At 46.7% G+C, this 22,272-nt stretch overlaps 1 protein-coding gene and 1 pseudogene across 1 annotated transcript; one reads left to right on the top strand and one right to left on the bottom strand.

The window, feature by feature from the left end:
• Positions 1 to 379: 379 nt before the first annotated feature.
• On the bottom strand, positions 380 to 10,179 carry NANOG (Nanog homeobox). The gene is given in 5 exon segments (XM_006172093.1): positions 380 to 688; positions 691 to 780; positions 910 to 996; positions 3,039 to 3,283; positions 10,029 to 10,179. Coding segments are annotated over 5 exon segments (882 nt in total).
• Positions 10,180 to 17,034: 6,855 nt separating this feature from the next.
• LOC102486558 (X-ray repair cross-complementing protein 5-like) lies at positions 17,035 to 20,514 on the top strand (annotated as a pseudogene).
• The last annotated feature ends 1,758 nt before the right edge of the window (positions 20,515 to 22,272 follow it).

Genomic DNA, 22,272 nt, shown 5'->3' with positions numbered 1-22,272 from the left:
CTATTTTTTTTAAATAAGTAAGGCCTATTTCCAGAAAACAGGAATAATTCTTCATCACACTTATTTGTATTTCACTTCTTCTTGAGGTTAGATTCTAGGGCCCTAAAGATTCCCAAACTAGTATAATATTTACGTATCTGCAGCCAGAGACAGTTTGAATAATGTTGTCCATAGCAGCCAAGGTTCTTAAAACCTCTTTGATTAGACTCCAGTCATAACCCACCCTCCCACCCTCCCACCCTCCCAATTTACACAGCAGGCACACCGAGAACCAGCATATCAAAGCAGAACATACACAGCTCTAAGATAAGAAAACTCCTATGAGGAAGAAAGGAAGCCAGTCACCTCCCAGACTGACATTTAGTTACTGTGCGCATGTTCACGCATCTTCAGGCAGCATGCTCATGGAGTAATTTAACATGAAGTCCATGGTCTGTGCGGTGCTAAGATACTTAGTGGTTTACTGTAACACATTCTGGCCTTCCCCAGAGGTTTCCAAGATGGCCTCCAGATCACCGGCAGGAAGAACTTGCTGGAACTGCATGGAGGACTGCAGAGACTCCTCTCCACAGTTATAGAATTGCGCGTCCCAGGCCGGGGAGCACCAGGTCTGGCTGTTCCAGGACTGGGTGCTCCAGGACTGGGGGCTCCAAGCCTGGGTGGTCCAGGACTGGGGGGTTCCGGCGGGTTCCACCCTGGAAAGTTTCCTGATGGGTTCACCGGGCATCCCTGGTGGTAGGCGGCATAGATCCCAGGGTATTCAGCAGGTGCTGGGCCCTTCTGAAACAGAATGAGGAGTAATTGAAGGGGTACCCGGAAAATCAGAAATGGTTCTCTAGTTGGCTTTGTATGCTTCAGGTAGAGACAACACTAAAGGGCATTAAAAAGGAAATGAAACCCCCTGTTTACCTGAGTCACAGCACTGCAGTTCTTTGGCCACTTGTTTTTCTGCCACCGCTTACACTTCATTCTCTGGTTCTGGAACCAGGTCTTAACCTGTGAGAAACAGTGACAAATAAAAAAAAACTCGCAATGCACATCTGCTTTGAATCAAAGAATACTAGTACTGTCAACTTTTTACTTCCAATAGCGTCAATCATCTCAAGTTCAGAAACAAAATTTCAACTTTTTTTTTGTCTGGTCACAGAATACAAGCACTTGTGAGAGAGAAAAAAAGGCATGCCTCTATGGGGATGTCTCCGTCCCAGGCTCTTTTCCGTTTCTCCCCCACCTTTCAGAATCTGGAGCGCACACGCACAGGTTGGTACCTTTCTCAAGCCACCGGGTCAAGGACTCTCACCGTGCACTAGGCCATGTGGGATCCAGCTGCCCCAACCAGCAAGCAGGCCACAAAGCTGGCCTCAAATTTCAGTTTTTAGAGTCTGCTTTGAAATCTTGAACCAAGAGTCTATGGATGAATTTTGAAGATTGTTTTTGCTTATTCTACCCAGTTGCGTAAGGTCGCTGGCAAATCTGCTGACCTGAAAGATCACATTTAAATGTCTACTGATCCCATGGGACCAGCAGCTGGTGTAATGGCTACGTAGATGACTCCCATGTAGTTGACTGTGGTTCGAGTCCCGGACCTGCCTGGCAGCTTAAACTCACATGGGGCTCACATGCATGCGTGCCCAAGATTCCCAGAGGAGACTGGAGGAGAAGGGACTGTGGTGTGGCCACACCCCTGGGAGGTGATTTCTCGCTTTCTGTCTGTTTCTCTCTGTCCTTCTGGCGAGCGCCCTATAGCAAAAACCTCTCCAAAAAAAAAATACTGATTCCTTTTTTCATAGGGTTTACCCAAGTCATAAAAGTTAACTAACCTATTTTCAGCAACAGCCTCCAGACCCACACACAGGCAAACAAACTGTGACAATGACAGATGTTTCAATTTGAGAATATAACAATTCTTAGGAAAACACCAAGCTAGGGACCAGCAGATGATGTCATAGTGACGCTGCTGGACTACCACATAGTCAACAGCAGTTTGAATTCCAGACCTGGCAGCTTAAAAGTCATGCCAGGTCCATGTGCATACGTGCCCCAAATCCCAAGAGGAAAACTGAGAAGACATTACAGCGTGGCCATTCTCCTAGGGGAATGATTTCTTACTTCCTGTCTCTGTTTCTCTCTGGTAAGGGTACATGCCCTATAGCAAATATATCTCTCCAAAAAAAGAAAATACTGAGCCAGCAGGTGGTGTGGTGGTTAAGGGCACTGGACTCCTACATGGTTGACCTTGGTTCGAGTCCCAGACCTGGCAGCATGCTTTTTCACTTTCCCTCTCTCTCTCTCTTACTCTGTCCCTTTCTGACCAAATTAAAAGAAAGTTAAATAAAATAATTACTTTTAATAAAAGAAAAAAAAAAACATCAAGCTATATACCAGCACTAAAAGTTCCAGGTGGTTTTTTAGCTTTTGGGTTAACAAAGGACCAGGAGATTAATACATGTATACATATAAATGCACAGGCATGTAAACAGAAGATGCAGTTTTAGAAATGAGAACCAGTGTTGATCAGGGACTCTCCTAACCTGAAAGGTACTTAAATACTTTTGTTTGGGGGCCAGCAGACGGTGTGCTGGTTGAGACGCATGGTCAACCCTAGTGGCTGGAAAATCACAACAAATAAATAAGTAAATAAATGTTTGTTTAAAACACAAAAAACCCCTAGGGACCAGCAGTTAGCATAATGGACTGGCAGGAAGAACTTGCTAGAACTGCATGGAGGACTGCAGAGACTCCTCTCCACGGTTATAGAATGGCGAGTCCCAGGTCGGGGAGCACCAGGTCTGGCTATTCCAGGACTGGGTGCTCCAGGACTGGGTGCTCCAAGCCTGGGTGTTCCACGACTGGGTGTTCCAGGTCGGGTTCCACCCTGGAAAGTTTCCTGATGGGTTCACTGGGCATCCCTGACAGCAAAAACCTCTCCCAAAAAAAAAAAGTATTTATCGGGAGCCCACAGGCGAGAGGTGTAGAGGTCAGCCGTGTGGTTCTGCGACCAGTCCTGGTTCGGGTTGTCCCTAGCAGAGCCCCGTCACCTGTTTGTAGCTGAGGTTCAGAATGTCGGACAGCTCCTGCATCTGCTAGAGGCTGAGGTACTTCTGTCTCTGAAATCTGGCGTTGAGCACACACAGCTGGGTGGCAGAGAACACAGTTCTGCTCTTCTGTTTCTTGACCTGGACCTTCTCTTCCTTCTTCACTGAGCTCTTGTCTACTGTGGGACTAGTGGAAGAGTCGGGGCTCTCCAGAATGAGCGGATCCACTGAGGAAGGGAGGGATGAGACTGTTGGGAATAAACAAAATGACATTTCTTTAAAACTTATCCTCAAATACTAAAATATTCTACTACAATTTTGTTTTTGAAGTACTCTCGTAATAATCCTAACGGGACCAGCAGATGATGTAATGGCTACATCACTGGACTCCCACAGAGTCAACCGGTTTGTGTCCCGGACCTGGTGGCTGAGAACTCACACCCGGCGCATGTACGTGCATGCCCCAAATCCCGAGAGAATGGAAAGGGATTGCAGTGTGGCCATCCTCCCCAGTGGGTGATTTCTCGCTTTCTATCTCTCTGTCTCTGTCTCTCCGGCGAGCACACACATCCTATAGCAGAAGTCTCTCTCTAAAGAAAAAATAATAATAATCCTTACAACTCCAGACCTAGGTTAACAGATGGCACTTTAATTCTTTTCTTAGTTTTTGCTACAGGGTGCAAGGGCTAGTCAGAGTGGGAGTGAGAGAAATCGAGAAACATGAGGCCAGCAGATGACACGGTGGTTGGGGTGCTGGACTCCCACATGCCAAACTGCAGTCTACGTCCCAGACCTGGTGACTTGCTTTCTCACATTCCCTCCCTCTGTTTCTCCCGGGTGAGGGCATGTGCCCTACAGCAAACTTTAACAAGAATAATAATAGAGTAAATAAAATAAACAAATATTTTTTAAAGAATTATTTAATTTTATTTACTTTGATTTGACTAGAGAAAGACACACACAGCAAGAGAAGGAAAGTGAGAAAGCAAGCCACCAGGTCCAGGACTCGAACCATGGTGGGCCATGTGGGAGTGTCCAGCGCCTTGCCACCTGCTGGCCACAACAAATTATTTTTTTAATATATGTATAAAAAAAGAGAAACACTCCCCCACAACGCCTAGGAGGGATGGGATGGCCATGCCACAATCTTTTTTTTTTTTTGGAGAGATTTTTTCCGCTATAGGGCGCGTGCGCTCGCCAGACAGAGAGAGACATAGAGACAGAAAGCGAGAAATCACCCCCAGGGGGGATGGTCACGCCACAATCCCTTCTCCTCCATTCTCCTCTCAGGATCTTGAGCACGCACACGCGCCCGGCGTGAGTTTTAAGTCACCGGGTCCGGGACGTGAACCGCAGTCGACTATGTGGGAGTCCAGCGACATAGCCATTCCGCTAACTGCTGGTTCCCAACCCCTTTGCCTTCATCCTCCCTGTGAGATGTTGCACATGTGCCCAGCTGGCTTTTCAAGACACGCCCATCTGGAACTATACAGACAAGGTTGGCCATGTGGGATCGAGCACCTTAACCACCCTGCCACCTGCTATCACAACACCATAATCGTTTTTATAAAAAATCATTTATAGGGGAGCCATAGGGTGGCAGGGTGGCTAAGTGCACTGGCTGGTGGTCTGAGTGGTCTGCGTCCCGGATCTGGTGGCTTGCTTTCTCACATTCCACTCCCCAACCACCAGTCTGCTTCTCTATGGTCAAAACCAAAAAATAATGAAGATGATGAATAAAATTTAAAAAAAAAGAATTAGATTTTTAAAAAATATCACTTATTGGAGCCAATAGGTAGCATGGTGGTTAAGGTGCTAAACACTCCCACATGGCCAACCACAGTTCAAGTCCGGAACCCGGTAGCTTATTCTCACTTTCCTCTCTCTCTGGTCAAATTAAAATGAGTAAATAAAATACATAATTAAAAATCATTTATTTATCTATTTATTTGTTGCTATTTTCCTTTTCTTTTCTCCCCTCAGGTTCATATATATATATATATATATATATATATATATATACATATATTTTTTTTTTTTTTAATTTTTCTATAGGGCACATGTGCTTGCCAGAAAGAGAGAGACAGAGAGACAGAAAGTGAAAAATCACCCCCCATGGGGGGATGGCCATGCCGCAATTCCTTCTCCATTCTCCTCTCAGGATCTTGGGCACACACGCACATGCGCCGGGCATTAAATTTAAGCCTCCAGGACTCGAGCTGCAGTCGACTACATGGGAGTCCAGCAACAGTCATTACGCCAACTGCTGGTCCCCCCCCCTCCCCCGTTCATGATTTATCGTACATATTGAGTATCATATAATGTTTTGTTTTGCTTTTTAAGAACTTTTCTTTTTCCCATTATAGCGCGTGTGCACTCGCCTGACAGAGACAGAGATAGAAAGTGAGAAATCACCCCCCAGGGGAGATGGCCACACCGCAATCCCTTCTCCTCCATTCACCTCTCAGGATCTTGGGCACGCACGCGCACGCGCGCCCGGTGTGAGTTCAAGCCACCGGGTCCCGGACTCGAACCGCGGTCGACCATGTGGGAGTCCAGCGACATAGCCTTTATGCTAACTGCTGGTCCCAAATCTTAACTGGAAGTATAAGACAGTACCACAGTTCACTCTACCTGTGAGAGTATAAGAGCTGAAGTACTTTTTGTTTTTTTCTTTTGGAGGTTTTTGCTATAGGGCGCGTGCATTTCGCCAGACAGAGAAACAGAGAGACAGAAAGCAAGAAATCACCCCCCAGGGGGATGGCCAAGCTGCAATCCCTTCTCCTCCATTCTCCTTTTGGGATCTTGGGCACTCATCTGGCTTGAGTCTAAGCCACTGGGTCGCGGACTTGAACTGCGGTCAACTACACGGGAGTCTAGCGACATAGCCATTGAGCCATCTGCTGGTCTCGCTGAAGTCCTTTTTTTTTTTTTTTGGAGAAATTTTCACTGTAGGGCGCGTGCGCTCGCCAGACAGACAGAGAGAGACATAGAGACAGAAAGCGAGAAATCACCCCCCAGGGGGGATGGTCACGCCGCAATCCCTTCTCCTCCATTCTCCTCTCGGGATCTTGGGCACGCACGCACACGTGCCCGGCGTGAGTTTTAAGCCACCGGGTCCGGGACACGAACCGAGGTCGACTACGTGGGAGTCCAGCGACATAGCCATTACGCCAACTGCTGGTTCCCACCGATGAAGTCCTTTCGAACACCAGTGAACTAGAACTGGGCGTCAGCTTCATGACTGCAATCTTCTTGCAAAGCCACCAAATCCACAGACGGTGTCCTTCAACACAGGCAGCCTCCTCTCCCTTCTTTGATTTAAAAAAAATTTGGGAGGGACCAGCAGTTAGCATAATGGCTATGTCACTGGACTCCCATGGAGTCAACCACAGTTGGAGTCCTGGACCTCGAGCCGGGCGCCTGTGCATGCATGCCCAGGATCCCGAGAGGAGAACGGAGAAGGGATTGCGGTGTGGCCATGGAAGAGGGGGTGGGTTTTTGTCTGTTTCTTTGGCGAGCACAAAAAACTCTCAAAAAACAAAACAATTTTGGGGTGCCAGCAGGTGGCATGGTGGTTAGGGGAGCTGGACTCCCACATGGGCAACCACGGTTCGAGTCTCTGACCTTATGGTTTGGTTTCACTTTCCATCTCTCACTCTGTCTCTCTCTCTGGTAAAATTAAAATAAAAAGTTAAATAAGGGCCCAGCTGGTGGCACAGTGTCCCACATGATCTACCATGGTTCGAGTCCCGGACCCGGTGGCTTGCTTTCTCACTCCCCCCCACCCCCGCAGTTCAAATTGAAATAAATGAATGAATGAATAAGACCAAATAAATAATTATTTTTTTAAAAGTTAAAAAAAAAAAAAAGGGCCAGCAGATGCCGTAATGGTTATATGGGTGGACTTCCGTGTAGTATACCACGTTTCGAGTCTTGGTCCCGGCAGCTTAAATCCATGCCAGGCACACGTGTGTGCGTGCCCAAGATCCCAAGGGGAGAATGGAGAAGGGATTGCCGCACCCCTGGGTGGTGGGGGAGGGATGATTTCTCATCTTTTGTCTGTCTTTCCAGTGAGGTCATGTTCCCTACAGCAAATAACCTCTCTTTAAAAAAAAAAATGAATTACCCCCACCCAAGATGAGCATGCTACATACACTACCATTCTCCTCTCGGGATCTTGGGCACCCACACCCACGTGCCCAGTGTGAGTTTTAGGCCCATGTGAGTTTGATCTACTATTATTATTATTATTCAGTTTGATCAGAGAAACACAGAGACAGAAAGGAGAGAAAAAAGCTGCCAGGTCTGAGACTCGAAAATGTGGGACTCCAGTGCTTTACCCACCATGCCGTCTGCCAGGCCCCAGAATCCTTTAGATTTCATGATCAGATGCCGGGACTCCTCCCCAGAAATGGGGCAGGTCATAGAAACGGGCCATCTAGACCAACCTGCTGCGGCTTCCTAAGGAGAACGTGCCCAAATGCTCACCCCTGTGATTCTTCATAACCGGGCGCCGGAGTTTCCACATTTACAAGAATGAAAGCGGGGAGTGATTAAGGCATTGGCCTCCCTCATGGCCTACTGCGGCTGAGTCCCCGACAAGGCTGCTTGCTTTCTCACTTTCCCTTTCTCTGTCTCTGGTCAAATTTTAAAATAACAGTAATAATAAATAGAATGAAGCATAAAATATTTTAAAAATTTAAATGGGGGCCCAGCAGATGGCATGGTGATTGAGGGCACTGGACTGCCTCTCATGTGGGCAACCACAGGTCGAGTCCGGACCGGGCAGCTTGCCTTCTCTCTCTCTCTCATTCTGTCCTTCTCTGGTCAAATTTAAATAAAGAAAATTTAAAAAAATAAAATAAAGCATAATAAAATCTTTTAAAATTTTTAAATAAAAAAATTTTAATGGAAAAATTTATAAAAGTAAAGACACTAACAAAATCTACAAGAACAGATTAATTTCTTTTAAATTTTTTATTTAACTTTATTATTTTAATTTGACCAGAGAGGGACAGAGCGAGAGCAAGAAAGAAAGAGAAAGTGAGAAAGCAAGCCGCCAGGTCTTGGACTGGAACCACAGTCATCCATGTGGGAGTCCAGCGCCCTTAACCACTCCACCACCTTGCAGCCCCAAGGTAACATTGATTTCTTGCAGTCTCTCCAGCCTGTGCATACGCCCTCTAGCAAAAAATCTCTCTTAAAAGGGATGGGAGCCAGCTGGTGGCCTGGTGGTTCAAGGCATTGGATTATCACAGGTAGACCGCGGTTCAAGTCCCAGAACTGGTTCAAGTCCCAGAACTGGCGACTTGCTTTCTCACTTTCCTTTTTCTTCTCTCTTGTCATCCTAAAAAAATAACAACACGTAGAATTAAATAAATAAATCTAAAAAAAAAAGAAAGAAAGAAAGAAAAGAAAACAACGCTAGCACTCAAACATAGCAGTTACTTTGCTTGTTTGTATTCCAGACTGTTTTTCACCGATGCTGTCCTAATGCGAATACCACTTTTAGGCTCCGTTAAATCATAAATGTGAAAAGTGGCACTTGCGTGTCAAAGCTGGCTTCCTTTTGTGTTTGTAGTAACTACTGGCCAGTTGATGATTGTCAATCATCTGGTGCCGGCTGGCTACCATCCTGAGTGCCTCTCACCCCTGGCAGGTACCGCTTGGAAGCCAGACTCAAGAACACAGGTTTTGAAGCGCAACTGGATCTCGAAAGGCCAGAAAGTACTTCTTCTGTGGATTCATTTTTCTAAATTATTTTTACTTAACTTTATTTATCCATTTATTTACTTATTTCAACTTGACCAGAGAGGAAAACAAAGAGAGAGAAAATGGGAAGAAGCAAGCCGTGAGGTCCGGGACCTGAATCCTGGTCACCCGAGTGGGAGTCCAGAGCCCTTAACTGCCACGCCACCTGCCAGCCCCGATTACCTTTAATTTTCCCAAAGGATTATTTAATTTAATTTTATTCATTATCATTATTATTTTTTAATTTGACCAGAGTGAGAGGGAAAATGAGAAAGCAAGCTGCCAGGTCTGAGACTCGAACTGCGGTCAGCCAAGTGAGAGTCCAGTGCCTTAACCACCGCGCCACCTGCCAGCCCCCATCTGGATTTCAAATCCAAACTCTAGTCAGTAGCTCAAACTTGACTGCCAGCAGGCCAACTTTCTGCGTTATCTTTACCATAAAGTTAGGAGAACCGAGGACAATAGGTGTCCACACTCAGACCTGCCCAATAATCCCGTTTACCCAAAGGCCAAGAGAAAAGCCAGCAGCTGTGTTAGTACGAATGTCATTTCTAAAAATATTTACTGTGATATTTTGTAAATATTTAGTTACAAATATTTATTTGTTGTGATTTATCAAGTCACCCGGTCTGGGAATCCAGCACCTTAACCACCACACCACCTGCTGACCCAGGAATATCATTTTGCAAATTACATATTAATTATATAAACCTCATCTTGCTTGGACTTGACATTTTTGGCAAACCAAATCCAAAATGTGACGTTCACCACCCTTGTTCCAAGTTGCGTTTGGTCTGACTCATTAAGAGCTAGAATTTACTCTAACGATGTGTGCAGCACCATATTAATAGTTCCGCCAAAGATGTACAACAATTAAAATTAAATTCAAAATCAAGAAAATTTTCTAAAGACTTATGCGTCACCTCATTTAATATCAAAATACTTGTGTTTTCATAGTCCCTTCGCACAGAAGGTTCTCAAATACACCATCCACAGTCAAATTGCCCAAGTCCGTTCCTGTATTTCAGTTCACGACTCCCGAGACCTGGGACCTAGCTGAAAGGGGCCATGCCGCCCAGTTACAATAGAAAGAGGTTTCTGGAAGATGAATACACAACGACACAGGCTTGTGCGAATGAGCTATCACAGCTTCAGAGAGAAACGACCTGGTGACCCCCCCCCCTTTCTTCTTTTCCTTCCCCTTAAGGATCTGGGCCTTCCAATAATTCAGTTTCTTACCAGTCTCAGCGTGGGGCACCTCAGCGGATGACATTGGCAAGGCCGGATCCTGTTCTTCTGGCCCACAGCTCACAGGTGGAGGTGGAGAACCCATAGAATCCAATGGCTCAGAACAAGGCAGGCGTTGGGGACAAGCTGGATCCACACTCATGTTACCGAGAAAGTGGGGAGGGGGGAGCAACCAAATGTAAAAAAAACACTAAGCCTTGCAGACAAGTGTCATCTAGGTGGAAGATCTTAGCGAAGTGTGAAGCTCTCCAGCTGTAAAAGTAGCCCAAGGTGGTTGGGATGAAGCCAGCTCCCTCTGCAGTAACAGAAGGCAACCAGCTCAATCCAGTTGAAGGTTAAAACTTCGGAGACTCTAGATTTATAAGAAAGGCTCTGTCACCTTGAGACCCGCCCCTCGGCAGCCCCTGCGCCCACACACCCTCGGGAATTTTCAGTTAATCCTGTCTGCCAGTCTCACCAAGGCCATTGAAATGCAAACATGGCTGCTGAGAAACCCAGACTGGGTGGGGAACTAGAGTAGAAAACCGGGGCGAAAGAACCTGGAGGCCAAAGTTTACCTGCCCTTAAATACTTCAAAGATCACCTACATCTTTGATTTTCCATGTTTGCACCTTGAAAATCAAAGATGCAGCTCCATAGTCCTGAGGCCGCCTCCACTTACTGCAACTCCAAAATCTGTCTATTGTTGGTAGAAACCTCAACAACCTCCGTTTTCCCTCTTGTGTTTCCCCGAAGGTTACAGTGAAACTCCTATGGCATGTTACAAGGCAGCAGCTGAGGTTAACCACGGTTCTCGTTTCCAACTCCCCTTTCAGTTCCTTCTTGTTTTTTAGCTTGCAGAAGAACGGGAAAGTGCTACCCAGATTGCCAGTTTTTAGCCAATGCCAGGGGAGGGAACCAGCAGTTAGCGTAATGGCTATGTCGCTGGACTCCCACGTAGTCGACCGCGGTTCGCGTCCCGGACCCGGTGGCTTAAAACTCACGCCTGACGCATGTGCGTGCGTGCCCGCCCAAGATCCCGAGAGGAGAATGGAGGAAAAGGGATTGCGGCGTGACCATCCCCCCTGGGGGGTGATTTCTCGCTTTCTGTCTCTATGTCTCTCTCTGTCTGTCTGGCGAGCACACGCGCCCTACAGCGAAAATCTCTCAAAAAAAAAAAAAAAAAAAAAAACCCAATGCCGGGGAAAGATCTCTTAACCCAAGACGCTGTGAGGCTCTGCTGCTCACGTCACATCCACCATCACTGTGGGAGGTTCTAAATTTAGTGGACAGAATCCTGGCTCAGCCTCTTCAGTGAGTCTCAGTTTCCTCATCCCTAAGAAGGGCCAAAAGTAAACTCTCTGTGTTTGTCTTAAGAATTAAAGAAGACAAACAAACCCAAAGAAGGATGACCAGGTGCTAAATATTCCTAATTCTTGATGCATTAATCACCTACAAATAGTGGTTGTTAATGTAGATTCTGTCTGGATCCAGTGCCCCAAATCGCCAAGTTCAAATTATCTTTTTTTAAAAATTATTTATTTATTTATTTATTCACATGAGTTTTGCCAGAGTAAGACAGAGAGAGCGAGAAAGAAAGTAAGCCACCAGGTCCGGGACTTGAACCATGGTCGGCCATGTGGGAATTCCAGCACCTTAACCACCATGCCTCCTGCTGGCCCCCAAATTATCTCTTTTTTGGTAGCTTTTATTTTAATCTAGTGAACAGTATGATAGGAGGTATCACTATCACCTTATATATATATATTTTTAGAGAGGTTTTTGCTATAGGTCACGTGCGCTTGCCAGAAAGACAGAGAGACATAGAGACAGAAAGCGAGAAATCACCCCCCAGGGGGGATGGCCACACTGCAATCCCTTCTCCTCCGTTCTCCTCTCAGGATCTTGAGCACGCATTCACATGCGTCCAGTGTGAGTTTAAGCCACCAGGTCTGGGACTCATACTGCAGGCAACTATATGGGAGTCCAGCGACATAGCCATTACACCAATGCTAGTCCCACTATCACCTGATTTTATCTGGGCCTCTAGTAGATGTAAAATAACGGGATTGGTTTAACCATCCCAATTGGAAGGAAGGAAATAAACAGGAGCACTGCCAGGCAAATGGCATCCTGTGAGTGGACCTTGCCAAGCATGTGCGACAGATGCCCTTTAGAATCAATGCCTGGTCTCTTGTCATTTCCCTCCCCGCGCAGTAACTCCTGGCTTCCTTTTTCCCCCCTGGCTTAGCTTAGATTTTCTTTCTCAGGAATGGCAATGCTGTCGTGTCTTTCAACACCACTTTATGACCACTCCGCAATGTTTTCGGGGGAGAGAGGATATTAGAATTTTTAGAATTGGGTTCCAGGGGCCGGCAGGTGGTATGGCATTTAAAGGCACTGGACTCCCATATGGCTGACAGTGGTTCGAATCCAGACCTGATGGCTCTCCTTCTCACTTTCTTTCTCTGTCTCCCTAGTCAAATAAAAATTTTTTTAAATGTAAACATTGGGTTCCAACTAACCGTCTGCTGCTTTCCATGCTGCTCCCCATAACCAACTTCAGCCTTCAAGATACCAATCTCCAGCCCCTGAAAGTAAACCCTGAGCAAGCCCCAGGTAGGTACCTTCTGAGACACAGCCTTGAGTAATCTCCCTGCTCTTCTCCTTGGGGGCTCTGCCCAGAGCTGCTGGCTGGGCTCCCCCACAAGCTGGCGTTGGTCCACAGTGCAAAGACACCAACCTGTGGGAGCTCGAGTTGTGATGGGTCCAGGGCAAGGAGATGAGATTCTGTGCAATTATTTTGTCTTCTCAAACCAACCTTCTGGATGGGAAGAGTAAAAAGTAAGACCCGCAGGGACTAGCAGGCAGCGTGGTGGTTAAGGCGCTAGACACTCCCACATGGCCAACCATGGTTCAAGTCCCAGACCTGGTGGCTTGCTTTCTCGCTTTCTCTCTCTGTGTCTCTGGTCAAATCAAAATAAATGAATGAATAAATAAAATAAAATAAACATAATAAGAGCTGCAGAGAGAGGATGAGTGAAACCAGACACATTGTACTTCAGGAAGTCACTCTCATTAGAAATAGGCTAAAAATGTGTTTTTGTATTTTAAAGTTAATTCACTTTTTTCCTCTATGAGACAGAGAGAGGAACAGGCACCCCCACTACATGCTCACGCCGCGAGCCATGCCCAGTCTCCATCAGCCAGGGCCATGGGCACGCATGCATCTGGCGTGTCAGAGAGAGTCTGGGACACAAACCCAGCACCTTCCCGTCTGTGTCCAGTTGCATGACCTCTGCCCATGCCTAGCCCTCAAAATGGATATAATATTTTTAAGTATGATTTAAAAAAAAATAGGATATGATTTAAAAAGAACATAAAAGACTCGACTTCCGGGCCCTCAAGTAGCACGGTTTGAGAAATGGGGGCTGCCAAGGCCTCCGAACCCCTGACTTCGCCCGCAGCTCCCTAAACAGCAGGTACCAGAGGCTTTGTTCTTTGCAGAAGGGGGTCTTTGCATAAAAGCCAGTGGCGAAGTCCCCCACCCCCCAGCCTTGCCCCATTGTGTCTGCGGTAAGAGCCTCCGGAGTGCAGACCAAAGGGAAGGGGGCTGGTAGCCCGGGGCTGGCTTCCTACATTCTTCACCAAGGAAAGCGATTTGAATAAGGCCAAGAAACTGCCCCAGACCTTGGGTTTGTTGGAGTGGGTGCGCGGGTGGAGGAGGGGTATGTTAAAATGAGCTTACAATTGAGCAGATGAGATCAAAATCGATCCAAAGGACAATTGTGAAGTGGTCAGTACTGAAAAAAATATATATATATGTAGTGGAGGGTCTTCCGTTGAGCAGGGAAAGAAAAAATGAGCAATCAGGGAGGATCTCTAGAAAATTCAAGAAAATTCTCCGCTCTAAGGCATGAGAGAAAATGCTGGTGCCCAAACTGCTGTTTAAGCCGACTCCAAGGCAGGGGTGCAGTAGGAGGGCGTGGTGGCAGGGTGACACCGCCACTAACATACAGATGTTCCTGCACTTACGCGGGGTCTCCTCCGGATGGACCCGTCGTAAATCAAAACTACCTCAACGGGAACGTGTTTGACATTCTAACGCCCCAGCAGCGCGGCGGGGCCTGGCGTAGGCTGGTGTGCTCAGGGCTCACGGTAGTGCCGTTATACGGTGTTGGATATGTTACGAAAGTTGTTGACTATTTTGCGAAGGTGAGAAACAGGAAGGGTGTATGGGCACTTGAAACAGTTCCTACTGAATGCATACCGCTTTTCAATCTTGCGTTATTGCGATAGGGCGCATGTGCAAACGGGAGAGAGACGAGACAGACGGAGAGAGGGAAAGTGAGAAACCACCACCACCATCGCCTCCCCTGGGGAGATGGCTGCACCAGTCTCCTCTCATCCGTTCTCCTCTTGGATTTTGGGCACACGCATACGAACGCACTGGATGTGGCTTCCAAGCCACCAGGTCACAAGTCACACAGTCACACCGCCCAGTCAGCTGCCACATGGGATCCAGCCGCCTTAATTTCCACCCCACCTGCTGGCTCTGCGTATCACTTTTGCACCATTATAAAGCTGAAAAATCACAAGCCAGCAACCTTTCGTAACGTGAGTTCTTGCTGGGTATGCTTCAGACGTGGGCTCTCCATCACTGTAGCCATTTTAATTAGCACACATGTGTATGCTTGATCATTATGATTATTTTTTTAAGAGGTTTTTGCTATAGGGTGCATTCGCTTACCAGAAAGACAGAGAGAGACAGAGAGAAAGCAAGAAATCACCCCCCCACGGGGGATGGCCATGCCACAATCCCATCTCCTCCATTCTCCTCTCGGGATCTTGAGCAAGCACGCACACGCTCCTGGCGTGAGTTTAAGCCACCAGGTCTGGGACACGAACCACGGTCGACTACATGAAAGTCCAGCGACATAGCTATTACTCCAACTGCTGGTCCTCATTATAATTATTTTTAAAGAATGATTTATTTAACTTTATTTATTATTATTTCTAAATTGGCTAGGGAACGCATGCGCCGACCAGAAAGAGATTGAGAAAATGAGAACGCAAGCTGCCAGGGTCAGGACTGAATCATGATTGGTCAGGTGGGACGCCAGCACCCCAACCACCATGCCACCCGCTGACCCCTTCCTCATTGTCATTTTAATAAATAAATACGCATGGAGATGTAAAATAAGTCATTGGAAGTTAAAGTCTAGAGGCCTGAGAAGTAAAGAACAGACCATAGATAGTAAAACAAACAAACAAACAAACAAAAAACCAATACACTTTGAATTAAATCTTCTCATCCTCGAAGTTTATTCTCTCCTGATTTGACTCATATTATCCTGGTGGTGGTCTCGGTTTTCTCTCTGGTTCTTCCTCACCCCCCAGATAATCTAAAACTTAGAAGGTACTGGTGGTCTTCCTCTTGAGGAAGAAGCGGACGCAGGTGGCTGGGAGCTCCTGCAGCCCGCTCTGCTCCTGACTCGCCCCTGTTTCCTCTCGCAGGTCGGTCAGGAAGCCACGCTGCAGCCATGGCTTTTAAAGATACTGGAAAAACACCTGTGAAGCCAGAGGTGGCCACTCACCGAATTAGAATGACTTTAACCAGCCACAACCTAAAGTCCCTGGAGAAAGTGTGCGCTGACTTAGAGGTGCAAAGGAAAAGAATCTCGAGGTGAAAGGATGCCTGCCAAGACTTTGAGAATCACTACAAGGAAAACACCTTGCGGTGAAGGTTCTAAGACTTGGGATCGTTTCCAGATGAGAATCCACAAGCGACTCATTGATTTGCACAGTCCTTCTGAGATGGTTGAACAGACGACTTCCATCAGTATGGAACCAGGAGTTGAGGTTGAAGTCACCACTGCAGATGCCTAAGTCAACTATTTTAATGAATTGATTATCACCTGTTTTAAAAAAAAATGAATGTACTGGTCTTAGGACTTTAAAAGTCATCTTCGTCTCGGACCCACTCCCCAAACTCATGTATCCACTGCTTACTTAGCGCCGACACATGACTTCTCAGGGCCTGTCCTGTAGTGCAGTGGTTAAGGGAGTTGGATCCCACTGGCTAACTACACAGTTCAAATCCCAGCTGCGGTAGCTTAAAAACCATTCTGGGCACACGTGTACATGTATTGAAAATCCTGACAGAACGAGGAATGGAGGAAAAGGGACTGGGCTTGACCACGCCCGTGGGGGGTGCTTTCTCCTTCTCCTTCTATCTCTGGTAAGGGCATATGTGCGCTCTGGCAAAGAAAAACCAAAGAAGTCCATGTGGATTTCTTTTGCCATACTGCATGTGCCTTCGCTGGAGAGAGACAAGCAGAAAAGAGAGACATGAGAAAGCACCCCCTGGGGGGGGGTGATCACCCCACAATCTCTTCTCCCTCTGTTCTCCTCTTAGGATTTTGGGCACACATGGACACAGGCCCACAGTGATTTTCGAACTCCAGGTCCGGGACCAAACTATGGTCCACGGGGTGGGAATTCAACGCCTTAAACACCATACCACCTGCTGGCCCCCACTGAGATTTCTAATAGGCATCCCAAAATTAATATTTCTAAAATGGAACTGCCATGTTTTCTTAATCAGTGAAGGACAACCCTTACTTATTACCTGGAGCTCTTAATTGTAAAATCTGCTAGAAGAAATGGCATTGGGACAGTGGTTAAGCAGGCCATTGTATAGTACAGTCTTTAGAAGATGACAGGCAGGTGGCATAGTGGTTATGTCGTTGGACTTCTACATGGGTGACTGCGGTTCGGGTCCTGGACCCAGCAGCTTGAAACTCGTATCAGGTGTGTGTGTGTGCGTGCCCAAGATCCTGAGAAGAGAATGGAGGAGAAGGGATTGCGGCGTGGCCATCCCCCCCTGGGGGGGATGATTTCTCACTTTCTGTCTCTCTGTCCAGAGGACACAAGGGCCCTGTAGAAAAAAATCTCTCTCAAAAAAAAAAAAGAAGAAGCCGGAGGAAGAAGCAGCCGAGGCCCTGCTTACCAGCAAATGGCTTGGTCAAAGGACAGGACAGCTGTTGTGCCGTGTCCGGATGTGGGCTTTTCCGTGAGTAACTCCTTTCCTGGTGAAGAAGCTCCATTTGAACAAGCAAAGAACGTGACGACGATGTTTCTCCAGAGACGGGTGTTTGCTGAGAGCAAGGATGAGATGGCTTTAGTGCCGTTTGGTACAGAGGCACTAATAACACCCTTGTGGACCAGGACCAGGACCAGGACCCGAACATCACAGGGCACTCACGCCTGATGCTACCAGATTGTGATTTGCTGAAGGACGCTGAAAGCAAAATCCAACCAGATTCTCAACAAAGTGACTTCCTGGATGTCCTGATCGTGAGCATGGATTTGATCCAACGTGAAACTGCAGGAAAGAAGTTTGAGAAGAGACATATGGAAATGTTCGCTGACCTCAGCAGCCCAGTCAGCACAGGGCACCTGGATGTCATCACGTGAGGAGATCCGAGATCTCCCTCCAGACCTTCCTGCCTTTCCCAGCAGACAAGGGGGATGGAACTGGGGACAGAGGAGATGGCAAATTGCACTCAGACCGCCACGGGCCCTCCTTTCCTCACAAAGGACTTACTGAGCAGCAAAAAGAAGGTGTTGAGATGGTGGACAACCTGATGATATCTTTAGATGGTAAAGATGGGCTGGATGAAATTTCTTCCTTCAGTGAGAGTCCAAGACGACTGTGTGTCTTTAAGAAAATTCAGAGGAATTCTGTGCCCTGGCCCTGTCAGCTCACCATGGGCTCCACGTTAGCTATAAAGATTGTGGCCTGTAAATCGATCCTACAGGAGAGAGTTACAAAGGCTTGGACAATTGTGGATGCAAGAACCTTAAAAAAAAAAAAAAAAGAAGAAGATATACAAAGAGAAACAGTTTATTGCTTAAATGATGATGATAAAACTGAAGTTTCAAAAGAGGATACTATTCAAGGGTACCGCTATGGAAGAGATAGAGTTTCTTTCTCCAAAGTAGATGAGGAGCAGATGAGAGAAATCGGAAGGGAAATGCTTCTGAGGTTTTGGAAATCTTCTGAGGTCCCCATAAACCTTTTCATGGGATATCGAGTCGTAAAGGTCTTTGCAGCAAGAGACAATGAGCCAGCAGCGGCTGCGTTTTCCTCCCGGGTTCATGCTTTGATGAATTAGACATGGCGGCCATAATTCGATAGGCTTATCACAGTAAGTCTCGTCCTCAGGTTGGCATGGCTTTTCCTCACATCAAGGATGTCTATGAGTGTTTAACGTATGTGCAGCTGCCTTTCCTGGAAGATTTGCGCCAATACACGTTTCCTTCCTTCCGAGATGATAAGAAATACATTCCCACACAGGCCCAGTTGAGCACGATTGATACTTTGATTGATTCTATGAGCTTGGTAAAGAAAAACGAAGAGGAAGACACCGTCGAAGACTTGTTTCTAAACACTAAAATTCCAAATCCTCAATTTCAGAGATTCTCTCAGGGTCTGCTCTACAGAGCTTTCCATCCCCAGGAGCCTCTGCCCCCAATTCCGCAGCATATTGTGACTATGTTGGATCCCCCTGCTGAGGTGACAGCAAAATGTCGGGATTCGCTCTCTAAAATAAAGACCCTTTTCCCTCTGACGGAAGCTGTGAAGGCAAAGGATCAAGTAACTGCTCAGGACATTTTCCAAGACAACCATGAAGAAGGACCCACTGCTAAGAAGGGCAAGACTGAGGAAGGGGAGCCCCAGTTAGTGTCCCCAGCCTGGCAGAAGGCAGTGTTACCAGAGTTGGAAGTGTGAATCCAAGCCTCCGTGTTCTGGTGAGACAGAAGAATGCCACCTTTGAGGAGGGAGTCAACAGCTAATAATGCATCGAACAGTTTTTGGATAAGAATGAAACACCCTATTTTATGAAGAGCGTGGACTGTATCGAAGCCTTCTGAGGAGAGCCATTCCGTTTTCAGAAGAGCAGGGCTTTAACCGTTTTCTCCAAGGCCTAAGAGAGACAGTGGAAATGAAACAATTAAATCGTTTCTGGGAAATCGTCGTTCAGGATGGAATTACTCTGACCACCAAAGGTAAAGCCTCTGGAAGCTCTGTCACAGTGGAGGAAGCCCAAAAGTTTCTGGCCCCCAAAGAAACGCCAGATGGAAATGCAGCAGCCGCATTTGAAGAAGGCGGTTATGTGGAGGACGTACTGGATGATGTGGGTCAGGGATGTGTGGGGATCCCAGAGAGTCCACCACTGTGGTCCCGGGATCTAATGGAACAGCCTGCAGGACGCTGCTCGGGGGAACCAGCTCTGAAGATGGTCCCAGCAGGTTATTCGAAAGTGAATCACCTGATTCTCTGTGGAATGAATACATACAAACATGACAGGGAATGATTTAGATAGACCCATACAAGTTTATGAAAAGCTCGTTGTTAATTTCTGAGGGGAAAAAAAAAAAAAGACACCTGGGACCAGCAGGTGACGTGGTGGTTAAGGCTCTGGACATTCTCGCATGGCTGACCATGGTGCAAATCCCAGACCAGGCGGCTTGCTTTCTTGTTTTACTCTCTCTCTCTCTGGTTAAATTAAAATAAATGAATGAGGGACCAGCAGTTAGCGTAATGGCTATGTCACTGGACTCCCATGTAGTTGACTGCGGTTCGAGTCCCGGACCTGGTGGCTTAAACTCATGCCAGGCACATGTGTGTGTGTGCCCAAGGTCCCAAGATGAGAATGGAGGAGAAGGGATTGCGGTGTGGCAATTCCCCCTGAGGGGGGTGATTTCTCGCTTTCTGTCTCTCTGTCTCTCTGTCTGGTGAGTGCACATGCCCTATAGAAAAACCTCTCCAAAAAGAAACTCCAAAAAGAAATAAATAAATAAGTAAGTAAATAAAATTAAATTAAAAAAGGAAGAAAGTGACGGCATGTGAGTATAAGTATTCCCCTTTCTTTCTTTCCTTTTTCTTTTTCTTTTTTTGAGAGGTGTTTTTGTTATAGAGCTCGTGCGCTCACCAGAAAGACAGAGAGAGACAGAAGAGAGACAGAAAGCGAGAAATCACCCCCTATGGGGGATGACCACGCCAAAATCCCTTCTCCTCCATTCTCCTGTTAGAATCCTTTCTCCTCCATTCTCCTCTTGGGATCTTGGGCACGCACGCACACACACGCCCATGTGCCTGGCATGAGTTTAAGCCTCCAGGTCCGGGACTCAAACAATGGTTGACTACATGGGAGTCCAGCGACATAGCCATTACACCAACTGCTGGTCCCCTCTTTTCTTTTTAATGAACTATTTTTATTTAACTTGATTTATTTTAATTTGACCAGAAGGGACAGAGAGAGAGAGAGAAGGAAAGGGAGAAAGCAAGCCACCAGGCCTGGGACTCAAACCACAGATGGCCACATGTGGGAGTCCAGCGCCCTCAACCAGCACACCACCTGCCAGCCCCCATTTCTTTTTCTTTCATCCTGTGTCACAGGAGAGCGGCATTGCCTGTGACTCCGCCTGAAAGGGTAAGTCCACATCTGGGATGCGCCAACTCAGGCTTTACTCCACATTCTTCTCTCTCCTTCCCGGTTTGCTACAGGGCGGGCACACACACCGGAGAGAGACAGTGAGAAATCATTTCCCAGGGGGTGACCACGCCACAGTCCTTTCTCCGTCATTCTTCCCTTAGGGATCTGGGCACACAAGCACAAGCACCTGGCTTGGTTTTTAAGTCAACGGGGTCAGGCCTTGAACCACACAATTGGTGCTGTGGGATCCAGTCACCTTAACTACCACGCCACTGGCTGGCCCACACTTAAACTTCTCTACGTAGCTACAAGGCTACCTCCCTCCAAATATCATCTCTCCCTTGGACTTTTCTAATAGTCTCCCAACTATTCCTGCTACTTCATCCTCCCCTTACAATTTAGACTCAGTAGAATGGCCAAGGGATTGGCCAGGTCCCTAACCTGACAATTCAATAAGCCTTGAGCTAAGTTTTTACCTTGCAAAAATTCACCTTCGTCTCAGAAAAAGATTACTCTAAACTTATCTGGCTATAAAGAGAACAACACTATCAAAATTGCTCATTTAGAGGCTGTCAATAGAATTACACAGCATGTGGAACCAACAAATGGCATAGCAGTTACATTGCTAGACTCTCACACGGCTGACTGCAGTTTGAATCCCACACCCGGTGGCTTGAAAATCATTCCAGGTGCGTGTGTGAGTGCCCAAGATCCTGGAGGAGAATGGAGAAGAAGGGATTGTGGAGTGGCTATCCCTCCTGGGGGTGGTTGGTCACTTTCTCTCTCAGTGTCTCTCTCTCTCTCTCCCTCTCTCTGGTAAACACATGGGCCCAAAGGCAAAAACCTCTACAAAAAAAAAAAAAAAAAGAAGAAGAAAGGAAGGGGACCAGCAGATGGTGTTATATGGTTACATCACTGGACTCCCACGCAGTCAACCATGGTTTGTGTCCTGGACCCAACGGCTTAAAACATACGCCGGATGCAAGTGCTTGTGTGCCCAAAATCCCAAGAGGAGAAGGGGTTGTGGGGGTGATTTCTCACTGTCTGTCTCTCTGTCTCTATCGCTCTGGCAAGTGCATGTGCCCTACAGCCAAAACCTCTCTAACCAAAAATAAATAAATAAAAATAGGAATTACATGACATACAAAGCATATCTTGGCTTTTTTTTTTTTTTGCCTGGTATACATCTAAGCTCACAAACTCACTTTTCCCCTTACAAGGATCTTTTTATTATGAAAATTTTCAAACTTACATGGCAAACAATATATTAACTGTCACATATGTGTCTATCATACACTAATTTACTCATGGCCAATCTTGTTTCATCAGTGACCTTCCCCCTAGTACAAGTTCTGAGGTCCTATCGGATTCATCTGGGCCGGCAGGTGGCATGGTGGTTAAGGGCACTGGATTTCCACATGACCAACCACAGTTCGAGTCCTGGACCTGATGGCTTGCTGTCCACTTTTTCTCTGTCTCCCTGTTCCTCTCTGGTCAAATTAAAATGCGTAAATAAAATAAAGTAATTATTTAAAGAAACAAAACAAAAAAAGATTCCTCTAATGGAGCCAGCAGGTGGCATAATTGGTACAGCGTTGAACTCCCACATGGTTGACCACAGTTCAAATCCTAGACACAGCAGCTTGAAAATCACACCAGGTGCATATGAGTACGTGCTCAAAACCCCAAGAAGAGAATGGAGGAAGAGGGATTGTTGCATGGCTAGTCCCCTAGGGGGTGATTTCTCACTT

Source organism: Tupaia chinensis, unplaced genomic scaffold (genome assembly GCF_000334495.1).
Source record: "Tupaia chinensis unplaced genomic scaffold, TupChi_1.0 Scaffold000183_1, whole genome shotgun sequence".
In the NCBI taxonomy this organism is placed as follows: Eukaryota; Metazoa; Chordata; class Mammalia; order Scandentia; family Tupaiidae; genus Tupaia; species Tupaia belangeri.
The sequence above is the reverse complement of the archived record's forward strand: the minus strand, read 5'-3'. Positions and strand labels throughout refer to the sequence as shown.